This window comes from Alosa alosa, chromosome 3, assembly GCF_017589495.1.
Source record: "Alosa alosa isolate M-15738 ecotype Scorff River chromosome 3, AALO_Geno_1.1, whole genome shotgun sequence".
Lineage (NCBI taxonomy): Eukaryota > Metazoa > Chordata > Actinopteri > Clupeiformes > Clupeidae > Alosa > Alosa alosa.
Genome location: NC_063191.1, coordinates 22,102,354 through 22,117,331, shown reverse-complemented (window position 1 = coordinate 22,117,331; position 14,978 = coordinate 22,102,354). Strand labels below are relative to the sequence as shown.

At 42.2% G+C, this 14,978-nt stretch overlaps 2 protein-coding genes across 2 annotated transcripts; one reads left to right on the top strand and one right to left on the bottom strand.

Annotated features, from left to right (window-relative positions):
* The first annotated feature begins 2,718 nt into the window (after positions 1–2,718).
* Positions 2,719–9,337, top strand: gpbar1 (G protein-coupled bile acid receptor 1). Its single transcript, XM_048238291.1, is given in 7 exon segments — positions 2,719–2,787; positions 3,104–3,166; positions 3,274–3,312; positions 3,394–3,445; positions 4,010–4,114; positions 6,326–7,321; positions 7,324–9,337. Coding segments are annotated over 2 exon segments (1,011 nt in total). The 5' UTR covers positions 2,719–2,787; positions 3,104–3,166; positions 3,274–3,312; positions 3,394–3,445; positions 4,010–4,114; positions 6,326–6,369; the 3' UTR covers positions 7,383–9,337.
* Positions 9,338–11,608: 2,271 nt separating this feature from the next.
* LOC125291638 (keratin, type II cytoskeletal 7-like) lies at positions 11,609–12,371 on the bottom strand. The gene is made up of 3 exons (XM_048238459.1): positions 12,324–12,371; positions 12,009–12,134; positions 11,609–11,842 (listed from the first exon to the last, which is right to left on the bottom strand). The coding sequence occupies exons 1-3, from the start codon at positions 12,369–12,371 to the stop codon at positions 11,609–11,611; spliced, it is 408 nt and encodes a 135-aa protein (XP_048094416.1).
* Positions 12,372–14,978: the final 2,607 nt, after the last annotated feature.

Here is a 14,978-nt window from a genome sequence, read left to right as displayed (position 1 = left end):
TCAAACGGGAAGTGAATTTTTAAAGAAATTGAAAAAAGACTGCACTGCCTATCCACACAATTGGCAGCTATTTCAAAGGCCACTTAAACAACCTCCTTAAAGCATGAAATTAGGTATAAGTGTCTTATAGATATGTTCTTTACTGTTTTAAGCAGACAATACCCCATTGTTGTTACACTATGGCTATCTATATATCCACCAATTGTCTCAAGGATACTATAAACACAGACACTCAAGCACCTCAGGCAGACCTCATAAAAAACATACAATTAAGCACACATGTCCCCTGCAACTTCTTAAGACACAGTAAAACACCACACTAGATTACATTAGTCCTAGTCTACATACTGCATATTTGCATCTATTCACATGCTCTGGCACATTGGCATAATACTGTGCAAGGCAACCCAGCATCCTGGCATCGGCACTTTCGAGAGCAGAGAGGCTCACCTTTGCTGCCACATTTAAGAGGTTCTCTCCATACTTTGGCTGCCTCTGGTAAAAGTGTCCATAAAGGTGTCCAAAAATCATCTAATTTGGTCCATCCATATTTTTCAGGAGAAGGCACTGACTGGGTAGCCTGCAGACCTTTGGACCAAATGCTAGCTTAGTACACTGCTCTATTTGAATGCTGTATCAGTGCAGCCTGTGTGGGAGGGATATTTTCCATTGAGAGACATATTTGAGAAAACAAGTCCTTCCTGAGATCATTGACTTTTTCAAGATCCGTTTTCTTATCCTAAAGAACACAAGTGTACTTCTCCAGCAATGCAAACATGTTTGATTCCTGGCTAAGCAGTTGAAAAGGATTTGCTGTCATAGCAATGAAGGCATTCTTTACTTCTAGAAATGGTTTCCATTGGGCCCACCCTTTAGAAGGAGTCTGCTGTTCCAGAGGTAGCCACCCCATTATCACATAGTGCAGTTGTTCAACTACTTCCATCTAAAAGTTATCCGATTGTGTTCCATAGAGCCATCTCTATGTGTAACCCACCAAGCATCACAAACCTCTCTCCATAACAGTCTGGATCACTCCACTGAACCATTTTTGTAAATGTATATAGTGGTTGGTCAAATGCCATAACTGGGACCTGGCCAGAATTTAGGTGCTCTGTCAATTGTTTTACAACATTTATACTATCCCAGATAGCAAGAGGCTGGCGGACCACTGTCGGTCCACTGGGGGCATACTGTAGCTGGCGGTCCGCTGGCATTTTACTCATCGGTTCTCTGGCGGTCCGCTGGTGGGTTGCAGACAAATTGCCTAATATTTTTCCACTAATGGTCTAAAATCTTTTTCATTTGTTCAGTTATACCCCACATATCATTTTATTAACTTTCCTTAATATTTGTGAAGTTAAATTTAAAGAGATGGTGGTCCAACAGCGGACCACAAGTGGCACGCCACCGGTGGCATACCACCAGCGGTCTGCAATCTGCCAATCTGATTTTGCTATCTGGGATGTCTGACCATGGCAAAGCTGGCAGCTTTTTCATGAAAGAGAGGAAGGAGTGAGTTTATAGCAGGTGGATCAGACAGTTCTGGCTGAAGTGAAGCATCAGTTTGATTGCATGCTCACCCCACTTTTCCTTCTCTGTTATTGCCCAAGTTCACCACAGGTATTGGTTTGGTTAACTTTTGGCACTAAGATGGCCTTTGGTTGATAACAGCTGGAATTGTAGTGTATACTTCTCTGGAAGACAGCTCTTTGAGCTGGCTGAATGTATATTTGCTCTCTAGCACCTCGGATCGGGAGGCGAGCGTGCTAGTAATTGAGCTAAAAGCCCAGGCTGCTAGTTCTCTCACTAGCATGTCAAGGTATCATGAGGGAGGTTTACTCAATGTACATACTGCACAGCTAAATACCAGCTAGCTACCGTTACTGTACTACAAATCAAAATTTCGTAGCTTCTAATGTTATTCCCGAAATAACGGTACAATACCCCCTCAGGAAGCCCCACAGATTCACAAATACGCACTCCAGGTGATCATGGGGACACAATTAGCCTTTGATGCCTTTGTTTGCCTAGATTTAGCTTGATAATTGGAACCCAGCTAGTGGTTCTACATTGGCTAATGCTAACGCTAACACTGGCATAACATTTGGTCAATGAGTTGTGTCTATTTAGGGCTTGATCTCTGCTCATGTGGACATTTTAGCAATAAACTGTCCTTTGAAAATTATTAAGTGATTCTTCCAAAAGTTTTTAAAAATATTTATGTTATGCATACATAAATAATTAACTTCTCAGATGAGGATTCATTTGGGGAGTCATGTCATTCTGACCATTTTAAGCCTGTTTTCACCCTTTTAAAGCTGTATAAAAGGCATATACGATTATTTTCATGGGTTATCTTGCACATATTATTTGTTAACCATCTCTATATATATCAAATGTAAAATAATAAAGTAGCAGAATAAACCATGATGCCCAACTATGTAATGTTTTATTATCCTTGGGTCGTTTTAGGCGGCCATCTTGGATTTTCCCTTAAAAAATGACCTAAATGAACCAGAAATTTTGGGCACCCCTTCTCAAATGATGAGATACAAGAGTGTCTGTACCAATTTTGGTGCTTCTATCCACCGCGTAACGATTAGGCCCTTTTTTGTTGATAATCCCCCCTACTAGTGGCTCTAAACAAACAGTAGAGGCCTATATATATGACACTTGATGCCGTCACCGAAAACATATTGTCCACGAGGGGGCACCATAGACATTTTCAGACTCTTGCAGTGCTTGCAGCAGGTCAGCGGAGCAAAATTTATTACAGCCCTCCCCATGGTATGGTAGCCTTAGCCAGTATCGTTATACTAGTGTCTCATAATGTTGTTGAAATCAAAAGCTAAAATATATTTTCTTTTTTATATATTTTGCACAGACCCATCGTCCCAATGGTAAATTATTGTATTTAGGCAAGGGTTGGTGGTCCCTATGGAATTAGTAGCTTATTAGTTCAGGAAATAGCCTACATTGATTGGGAATGCTCCTCACAGAAGAATGCCAAGATAATGAATGGGGATGTGACTGCCTAAAGTGGGTCCTGCTTTATTAAGGTTGAAATGGACTTTTTTTTTTATCGTTGTTTTTGTGTTGCTAGGAAATGGAGTCGTTTACTAGCAATTATAGTGCTAGAAGAGGCAGCACTTCCTGTCCAGGGCTGGTGAGTGTCATGATTAGCATAAATAAAATTCTGGCAAAAACATTTAACATGTTTTATAGCTGCTGGCGTATTTGTTTTTTGAGTAAGCTGCAGCTATGGTCTTTTAGCTTACAGACTTTTGTGACCAGAGCCAGTGGCTGTCTAAGGTTTGTCACAATAATGTTGTTTGATTTGGACTTTGAATTGCATTTGAATGTAACTTATATTGACTTTGTGTTATCCGCCAGTGCTAATATTCCGTAGATGAGCAGAAAACCAACCTTAAACACTCTAAATACGGTGAATATGTTTCCCCTTAGTAGTGCAAATAGTAGCAGGCCTATTTTTTTTCCAAAGATTTAATTGGAGCCTTCTCATGAAAAGCATAAGAATATTTCAATAAGACCAGTGTTTCCAAATTAGCCCTGACTATATTTCATTGTAGTCTCACATAAGGAACTTGTGTCAAATGTGATACAAAAAGGGGAGGGGGGGTTAAGAGGTTATTTTAAAAAGTTTACTTTGACATGACAAAATATTTTTTCTATCACACATGACAGTTTGCAGATGTGTTTAGGGAGTCAATTCCTCTCACCTTATCATGGACGGTGTCGCCCCAGTGACCCTTTAAACATTGGAGCTGCCTCCTGCATGATTTGTGTGTTTGCAAGGATTTCTCAGAGAATACCATCCAGATGGCAAAGCAGGGGAAACAGAGTGCTACAAAATGATCAATGGCTTCCACCCCAGATAATCCCTTTCGCCCCTGCGTCCCGCAGGAAGGGGGAGTATATCTCTCACAACCAAAGTGTTTCTTTCCTGCACATGTCTCCCTTGGCACCAGAATTAGCATTTGTTTTGCAGGTCAACTGCCCACTCTGCAATGACGTTAGCTTGTCCTGTCGCCCAAACCACCACCTCCAGTATGGCTGACCACCCGGAGAGATAGAGGGACTGCCTTTGTGACAGGTTAGTGATGCATTAAATCTTGATGATCAGGGCCAGCCCCACAGCACAGGTGTGCAGGTGAGACAGGAGGTGATGAATCTGTTTGCTCTGTCTGTGAATGGGGGAAAGCAGGCCAGCAGCTCACGGCAACTGATCCGATCGTTCTCTGGGATGAGATGGGATTTTCAAAATGTATCATGATCATGTCAGTTGGATTCTATCAGACACTGAGGTTATTGTGTGGGATATGAAAGTGAGTATTTGTAACATAATAGTAGAATAGGAGATTTGGAGACCAGAATACCAGCTTTGGGGTATTATTTCATATATATTTCTGTTATTTTAAGGTTATACTATATCTTCCATTATCAGTATGATGACGGTGCTAATATTTCATGTGGTTATTAGTAGAAAGATGTACGTGTGTTTCAGTCCCAAACACAAATACACAAACACATCTAACCACACACAAACAACTAACCACACACAAACACACGCACGCACACACACATACACACACACACACAGTAAATACGTCCACCCACTGACATAAATACGCATACGTGGTGGATCATTTCTGTCAGCAGAACAACTCTCTTCTCTGGTGCATCAGAGTTGAGGATATCTGCCCCTTTAAGAGGCATCCTGCAAAGTTACAGCATTTCTCTTCGACTCGTATCTTAAACTGCATGGGAAACAGTGAAGAACAACTATTTAATACAAACCAAGTGTAATGGAATAATCCTGGTTTAAAGCATTCAATAGCCCTGAGTTTAGTCAGTAATGACTGACATGGAAACAGTGGGGTAATGGAGGTGAGTTTTTTTACTTTACTCTATAGCAGCAGTTTATTTTTAGCGAATCCGTCAACATTTTGCCTGGGGTGTGTGGATATTGAGGACGTTTTTTAGCAGTAACATTATGGCAGGAAAAGATGTCTTTAAGAGGCAGCACCATTTCCTTCCTGTGTTGAAGATGGCTTACCAAAACTTCAAGTAATAAATTTGGTTTATTCCCGTCGATCATCTGCTATAAGTATTTGATATGCTTAAAAGAGGGTAAACAAAGAAGTTTTCATTCATTTAGAGCTGTTGACCTCTATATCCCTCTTCCCTCTAAAATAGTTGTATTTTACAAGTTGTGACTTTACTGCTGTTAGTTAAAACATCATAATGTCAAGCCTTGTGAGGATTTCTGTTTTGGGGATTAAAGATTTCCCAGAACTGCAGGTTTAATAGATTACCTTAATGATGTTTTTGAGAATTGTGAAAACCATTCAATGTGATATCAGCCTATGTAAATATTTAACCCTTAAAGGAGTACCGTCACACCGGTGTGACGGGAATGTTGGGAAATTAACGTTCTAAAGAATATCTGGGTTCATTGAATTCAACATAGAATTTTAGAACCTTCAATTGTTGCGGAACTTAGAATGTTCAAAAACCTACACCTTTAAGGGTTAAATATTTGTTGAATGCCTCGTGCACACTGCCTCTGCCTGTGTCTTATTAAGTCCCAGGACAGAGGAGATGCTACAGATTGTTAAACAGATAAAACAGCAACAGAGATCTTATGCTTGTGCTTTTATTGTCTGAAGTTCAGAAGAATGAATTTTAATTTATTTGAGTGAAAGATCACGTGCACAGCAGAATGTGTCTGATTTGAATGCAGTATATTGTAACATACATCTTCCTCTTTTAAATCCTTACAATGACTACTAAGCTTTCATGAAATGTTATAAATTAATGTTTTCATTTTCTTTGACCTTTACTACTAGCAATCAACAATACGTAATACGATATGCAGATGTTAAGTAGACCATTTTACTGTGAACTGTAAGTTTCATTACAAACTGGGAACACATTTGATGAAAAAAACATTGATGAAACAACCTGAAAGTACGACAGACAGTAGCTGGTTATCTGTCAATCTTAACAGCAGGGAGCTGCACCCTCTGCATGCCACACATAAGTCTATGACTGTTTGTTTATTTAATATTTAAACAATAAATGGCCTGACATAAACAGGCAAACACTGCCAAAACTTGACATAAATGTTTAGGCATATCTGGGTAATGTTTACCTTTTAAAATCTCTGCAGGCCACCCCTGCACCTACTTTTCCTAGAAACATAAGAGATTAACACATCAGACTCCAGGACACTGATATCATTTTGTCCTCATTCTGTCATTGTAGTTTAGCCATGTGAATTATATGGCAGCTTTCATTGCAGACCACTGGGCTGAAAAGATCACTGGGGAATTAACGTGAGACGTCATGGAGAGCGATGAACTCGAGGCGAGAGAGTGGCTCATCTCCTGCATCACGATCCCCCTGTCCACAGCCATCATCCTGGCCAACCTGGTCATCATCGTGGGCATCCTCTACAACCGACAGCTGCACAACACGCCCAACTACTTCTTCCTGAGCCTGCTGGTGGCGGACCTGTGCACGGGTGTGGCTCTGCCCTTCATCCCGCGCATGGCCCTGGAGCGGAGCCTGAACTTCCACACCTGCCTGCTGGTGCACACCTTCCCCAACTTCCTCTTCCTGTCCTACCTGTTCAACCTGGTGATGGTGCACTACGAGCGCTACCTGTGCATCGTCAGCCCCCTGCATTACAGCCAGTGCTGGGTCCACCGCTGCTTCCCTGTGGCCCTGCTGGCGGCATGGGTGCCCCCTCTGCTCTACGCCTCCCTGCCCGCCTTCGGTTGGAACGAGTGGAGCCAAGACGAGATCAATGTCAACGGCACTCTCAACCAAACCGTGGGGGCAACAGGGTGTGCGGTGGACCCCCTGGACGACAACGGGATGTGCTCCTACAGGAAGGTCTTCCCCACGGCCTACATCTACCTGGAGGTGTACGGCCTCCTGCTGCCGGCCATCTTCCTCATCGCAGGCATGACGGGCAGGGTGCTGTGGATCACCCGGAAGCAGCTGAGGGACATCTGCAAGCTCCACCGGGCCGGGGTGCGCGACCAGGCCTCGGTCGGCGAGCAGCGACTCAACGTGCGCTACGCCAAGTGCGTGGCGGCCGTCTCCCTGGTCTTCCTGCTTTGCTGGGTGCCCTACGTCATCTATGTGAATGTGACGCTTAAGTGGCTGAAGGCTGACGGGAAGTCCCAGAACAGCACGACACACATCATCCTCTGCTGCACGGGGATCGGGAGCATGGCCATCATCCCCTTCATCCTGGGGCTGGCCAACAGGCAGTACACAGACCCCGCCCGAAAGTGCTGCTGAAATTGCAGAACTGCTGGCACGGGATGCGGGATTGCACAGACCTGTAGCACTGAGAGAGCCTTCTGAGGAGCATTCCATATGGAGGTGTGTGAATGGGCATGATGGGCACTTTATGAAAGAATTACAAACAGCATAATTCTGGTCAGACATCAAGTTATTATTTTAGGCTACTAAAACAAAAGTTTTTAAAGGGCTATGCCACACAACTATGTGTACTGCTAAGGTTAATGTTGTTTATGCATGATGTATCGGCTCAACGTGGCTCAGCTTTCTGATGATGCTGAAAAAGCCAATTTCTTGGCATGGGAGCAAACAATCCAAGAAACATTTTATTATAATTGTCTGTAAATGAGATGTGGCATAAAAATAAAGAATATACTAGAATATCCAAATGGATCAGAAATGAACTCCTAGGGGGTATATGAAACCAGACTAGGGGTATGTTGAGCACAAAGCCTGATAGCTCCGCTCTCATATTTCCCAGTATACGCCTCTGGTCCATCTGGATGTTTTCTCGTCATTGTCTTTTTTCCCCTTGTGGTCTTCTGATGTTACATTTATCTCACAACCAGTGCCAAAGTCCTTTAGTCACTAGAGTCCTCTAAAAGGGTGGGTATGTTTTGCGTTCACTGTCTGTCACCAGCCATATCCTGGACACTCATCGATGTTTACAAACAAAGAGTCTTTTAAGATCTCAAGGGAAATTCTATTATGGTTAGCCACAATTCACATTGTCCTACCAGCATAAACCAGCCTGTATGCATGAAGAAATCATTAGGAAGCGCAACAACACAGTGATGAAGCTTACATAACATGCTGGTTATATTATCACTGATTAGCAGAGAATCTTTTATGCCTTCACATGTTCCAAAAAGGGGGGCTTGAATTAAATTTAACAAATGTCTGACATAAAATTTGTTTTACACTAAAGTACTTTTTTTGCTACAAAAATGGCTTCTCTGAGTTGCTAAGTAAGAACTCTTACTAACTCTACTCTAACTCTATAACTCTTGAGGGAGCACTGGTGTTACTTCCCTATATTTCACAAACACATATTTTCTCTCATTTCATTACTGTATATGATGTTTAACCTCAGTGGGACAAATAAAATACAACTAAATAGAACATGTTGAAGCCTCAACCACTAACTGAACAGAACCACAGTAAAAAAGAGGCTTAAGATTACATTCCTATCTGATTTAAAACATTAGATATGTCAAACCCTTTTTATCCAACATTTGTTGTTTTGTTTCTGGGTGACGTTTGGAACAATTGATGAATTCGTTTAAAAATTCATGCACTTGGTCTCATACGGAGATGTGTAAGCAGTACAAGGTCTGGAGTGAGACGGGCAGTCTCCCAAAGTCCACATGGACAATTTGTTATCCTCTTATCGCCCCCATCGCCCATTCCCAGAAACCACCAGCCCCCTATGGTGACGCACCACTACCTAATAATGACTGTGGGGAATCTTTTATCATACATGAGTACAGCTGCACAGGGTCAACCTTTTTACAAATAGATTTAAAAAAAAAAAAAACTCTTAGGACTAGCCTGACGTAGTCATGTTCAATTCTAGTCAGAATATGACTTCCCGACCTCAAATGTTGTGGGCGGGACTAAGTTCGGAATGGTACCCAGGCTATCTTAGGACATCATTATATATCAAATACGTATTTCCATAGCTGTTTAAGGCTCTTCATCAAACTGGACATAATTAATTACTATAAGGGCATGATGAACTGATTAGTTACTCAACATTGTGGGGTCAAAGGTCAAGGTTGCACGGGGTCACACACAGAAATGCAGTGGTTGCATATCTCCCAAGCAGTTTGAAGACTCTTCATCAAACCTAGCACAGTTAATTAACACTAAAATAGGCCATGGACCAGAGGGGGCTACTATGCCCCCTCCCCACCCCCCACACACACCACCAACCCCTTGGTTGGGGCCAAAATGTATCAGCCGTACACTTCACCTTCACCAATACAGGATTATGTAATGTGCATGGTGATCCACAGTACTAAAAAGGTGGGGCTTTTCAAAAATATACACTTTATATTTAGAATTTGCTTCTTTTATTGGTCAAGGCCAAAATGTATCAGCCGTATACATGGTTCACCTATGTGCATGGTTTGGTGGAAGGCGGGCCATGTTACAACTCAGGCTTTAAGAAAATATGTAATTTATGCTGATTTATTTGTTTTTTCTTAATGTTACAGGCCAAATGTATCAGCCTATACTTGGCTCACTAGTACAATATAGGACTTTGTATTGAGTATGGTATGGAAAAAGGTGGGACATGTTTCTCAGCTCACATCTAAAGGGTGTGGCTTTAAGAAAATATAGTGATTAACTGTTCTACGTTTGATGAAAATCCTTAAACCTCTTTGGGAGATATTGTCCAAATACTGTATTTTAAGAGTAACTACATGTGACCTTGACATTTGACCCCACATACATTTAGTACCTTATCAGTTCATCAGGCTCTTAGAGTGAATAAGTACCGGTATGCCAAGTTTGATGAAGGTCCTTCAACTGGCTTTGGAGATGTTGGAAAATCATAATGTGATTTTTTTTTTTCTGTGAAGGATTTGTAGACCTGGAATTCTTAATCTACATAAAAAGATGATTTCAAAATACCTAAAATGCCTAAAATTTACTTTCACCCTTAACCCTAATTCACACAGACTAAAATGAACGTGATACTTTTTCCAGTGAATCACATTAATCACATGTACAATTTAATTCACGCTATTTAACAACCCAGGCTGCTTGCATTCATGCTTGCAAGGTCTTCCTTGTTTGACTACTCCACCTACTCAAATGCCACAGATGACTAATTGAGCTGGTGATTTCAGACCAGACATTTGACCTCTGACTAAGCTTTTTAAATGTATTACACCACACGTATCCATAGTTTTGCAGCATGACATGGGAATGTCATGACCACATGGTTAAAAGGCCAACTGTAAAGTCAAAAGTTCTCATAGTTTGGTGTCTGGGTCAATACATGGCTTCAGATCTTTGTCGTTTAATTGCTACTCTGTATGATCTGTCATGCTTCCCTTTAAAACGTATGGATGGCCTGTTTTTTATGGCAGTACAGAGTTAAGAGTGCTTTACTTTCTATGTGAACGTGCTGAATATGCACATACTGTATGTATATACACAGTCATGAATTTGTATGGTGTTATGAATATAAAATAGCTATGGTCTCCTCTGTACTGTATGTTAAATGTTACTCTATTGTTCTAGCTGTGTAGCTTAAATGTTATTCTATTGCTTAGATAAAAGCATCTGCCAAATGAATACATGTGAATGTAATGTTTATTGAGGAGGATGACAGAGAAGATGGAATGGTAAAGGACAGTTGGGAGACATCTTTATTTCCAGACATAAATAAAGACAAACTCAGTGCAAAATATAGCAAAGTGTTAGTCTGCCCACATTCTTAAAAAGTTACCCTTTGATAATAACAGAAACCCCAGAAGACTATTTGAAAGATAAACTATGTCCAACACCAGTACTGACATTTTTGGATGGCGTGGGGCTAAGAGGAGTGACCGGTGCTATCTGTGTGAGCCTTGACTCTGAGCCACTACGCCTCAGACAAGTAGGAGCCCTCAGAGATGACTTTGTCGTCCTGGGTCTCGATTGTTTTGATGAGGATTACTTTTCTGGGGCCAGGTTCCACCAAGGCAGGAGAGGGAGGTGAAGGCGGCTTCTGACTCTCTGATGGTTGTGTCAAGTCTGCATAAGCTAGGCAGGATGTTTTTTGTTTGTTTTGTTTTGTTTAGAAATCTGAGCAAAAAATGAGACAGCTTACTTTTAGAGTGACATTCAGTTAAATGCCAGAAGCTAATCCCATCAATTGATAAAAGAGTAGCAACATACAATCAGCCATACATTTGTCAAAGCATATACTTGTAATACTTGCAACAACATAAGTGTTGACCAAGTGTGTGTTCAATACAGAAAAAATACTTTTCACAAATAAATGACAGATATCACTTACCTCTTTCTCATAGCAAATGCTCATTATCAAATAAATGATTATAGAATGGAGTTTGGATAATTTTGAATGCAAAGGATACAAAGGAAGTATGTGACAGAAGTTGTGTTTATGAAGCAAAAATTAAACATGGGTACCCGTTTTACTGGCTGCTTTATTAAGTGTGGCGTTCTCAGTCATTCTGCATAAAAAAAAAATATTTGTTTCTATTCAGCTGTGTTGATTTCTCTATTGTGACATCCAATTTAATAACTATTTTTAAAAAACTCTCCTCATCTCCTCCCCTTCCAGAAGCTTCCTGTACGTCGCTATCTCGATGTCCAGGGCCAGTTTGACATTAAGCAGCTCCTGGTACTCGCAGAGCATTAGGGCCATGTTCTGCTTGGCCTTCTGTAGAGCGGCCTTCAGCTGATTGATCCTCTCTTGAGCATCCAGGCTGGCCTTCCTCCCCCTCTCATCGCATTCAGAGATATCACTCTCCAAATGCACTTTCTGAAAATAGACCAATGGAACAAGAAGATACTCAGAACTAAATAAAAGAGGTCAAAGGTCACCCTCAGTGTAGAGACAATGTCAGTTGTTTAGGCTACATGACATGCATTAGATGTTCACTGCTTGTCTAATGTCAGGGTCTGCCCGGGGGCTAACAGATGCTCACCTGCTTGGAGAGGATCTCCAGGTCTGTTTTCAGCCTCTGGATCTGTCGGAGGAGCTCGGCTATGTCGTTTTTCTGGTCTCTCACCTCCTGTTCATGCTTATTTGCCTGTTGCATCATATTCTCCATCTAAGCACAGAAAGACCACAGACACATGACAGTGGAACCCCACAGATGTGGAACGCAGTGCAATTAATTAAAGGGTAAGGTTCCCCCATCAGTCTGTGCTGTGTGTGATGCAATTCAAGGCAGTTCAGGAATACATGCAGACAGTAGTAAATTCCTAAAGTGTAACTGTGAGAATAACGCTGTGCTGACCTTCTCTTGGTTCAACTGTTCTGCATCCTCACGAGCCTGGGCCGCCATGGCCTCATACTAGGCCTTCACTTTGTCCAGGATGTCCTTCATGTCCAACTCTGGGGGCTTCTCCACCTCTAACATAACAGTAGCATTACTACTACTTACTAAAGTTAATGAGAGGGTAACAAATGTCCCCAGTTTGAGATTCCTCGGGGATGTCAAAGATGGGGGTGGGGGCTATTGTGAAACCATTACCTGTAAGATAAGAGGAGTCTGACACTTGTGTTATGACAATTGATGGAAAATTTGCATTTTGAGAGGAATTTCACGCATGCAACTAACATGGCTGATGCTGTTCACATACCTATTTCTTCATCACAGTCATCCTCCGCCTCAGCCTTCTTCTGGACCTCCTTCTCATACCTTAATGATAGTTCAAAGGGACAGAGTGAGAAGCAATTGAGAGAGAGAGACACCACAGAAGAGGGGATTTCATGTGACAGAGCTGTTCTTTTCTGAAGAAACGCAAATGACTTTGTCTTCATTGCAGCAGGATCTATGCACCAGACATCTGTACCGGACAGCTTTGCTGTGAACTGTTGGTGTAGTCCTGCAGCCCGAGGCCTATCTGCGCTGATCAAATAAAAGCGTATAGTTTACATGCATTTATGACCTTGTGAGATTTATTTATGACCGCAGTGAGAGTCCTGAACATAAACTTCCTGTTTACTGAAAAACCTATGCCTGAACTGTTGCCTACATTCATGTTCCCATTCTGTTCCTTCAGCAAATGACCCATACAGTCCCTGAAGGAGAACACGTTTGGACAGACTTACTTGTCCCTCGAGTGCTCAACTTCATCCTGAGCCTGATGCAGCTCCTGCTGCAGCTTGTCGTTGTCCAGGGCTAACCTTTCCACCTGTCTCTTCAGATTGTCTTTGAGATCATTCAAAATCTCATTAATGTTGGCCTTGTAGGGCTCCTGCTTCAGCAGGATATTCAGTCGTGTTTCTAAGACTTTGTTCTGATCTTGTAGACCACGCACCTGTGGAAGATAACGATGACCATTTCAGATCCGATTCACAATGATTATCAGCACTTGCAGTATAGTTTTATTTGGCTGGCAGAGGGCTAATTATGCTTGCTAAAGACAAAAAACCTACGGCAGCCCCCTTGCTTTTCTCTTAAGGTCACTCGGAGCTGCTTCGGATGTCGTGCTCGCCATGCTAACTGGTAAGTGAGGGATGGATGGATGGTACCAAAAGTGCAAAGTTTGAGAGTGTGTGTGTACTGTGTTTTGAGAGTAAGTATTTAAGCCCTGGCGTGCCCCGCCCCTCCTGAATAATGAAGTAGTTCTGGACCAGGTGTGTCTACAGATGTGCAGTCTCACCTGTCCAGTGACGCGATGAGGAATGAAATAGGGCCAAAGACAGCTGTCCACTAGGGGGAGATGAACTCTTGGAAATGTGAGAACCATACGGTCAGCTTTGGCTTCTGGGATACATAAACATATCACTCGAGATCTGTGAAGTCTGCTAGGCGCGAGGGAATATGTTTGACCAGTGTGCTGAATAACAAAATAATGGATGTCGATTTCTCCCCCAGCATGATATGCTTCGAATTTACACAGCTAAATAGTCCTACGCCATTTCAGCGCCGTGTATGAGTAAGATTGAGAAGTTTTACAATGCCCTTGGTAGCCATATTCTACCATTCAGTAAGAATGCGCAGCACTTGCCCCTCAGTCTCCGACTCACCAATGAACACTGTGCGCACACCAGACTCACAGAAACGCACTTGACTTAACATCAGTAACCTTTTCAGTATAGGCTAGTGCGCTAGTCAAAGGTAAATTCCTTTTCTGATTGTTGAAGTAGCCTAACTTATGCCGTCTCCACAGCGAGAGTGATCCTAACCACGTTATAGCGGTTTCTATCAGAGCGACTAGTGAAATTATTTCATTGTCATATTTCGGTGACACTAAGCATGCCGTAGAACTCGAGAGGACATGTCTGATAGGCAACAGGTCTCACCAACACGAAATTCGGCCAGTTGGATTTTGTCTAGATCGGCCACATTGCCCTGAAATTAGGCTACACAGATTCAGGATGGACGAAACTGAGCCGTACACGTGAGGCTTGCCACAGACTATAACATTAATGCATAGCTCATTTGTTGTCGTTTGGAATGCTATGCGAACTTGGGGATAGCATTTGGACACTGTCAGTAGGCACTGGCGCCTTAATGCAGGGGCTTACCTGGGCTGAAGCCCAGGGGCCTCGACCAATGAGGGGCCTCCTAATAATAATAATGATAATCAATAATAATAAACGGCCGTGTCCGTATTCGTGGCGTCAGTCATTAGCCTACTCTGGAGCTAGCCTAATTGAGCACACCGCACTGCTCTACAAAGACATCCATGCAGAGGCCCCCTGTGTCTTCTCTTCTAAAGTGTAACAAAATGTAACAAAACTTAATAAATTCCAACGGTAGAGGAGCTAGAGGAGAGGCTGAAACTGACTGACAAACTTACAAACTCTGGAGATAACTGGGTAGGCTAGGACTGAAGCAACGATAAACGAATGACGTGGATTCCTGTAACTGTCAATGAAAACAGCAGGTAAATATCGTAGCAAATAGCCTGGCAATGAAAGGGCTTTAAAAGCATGTATT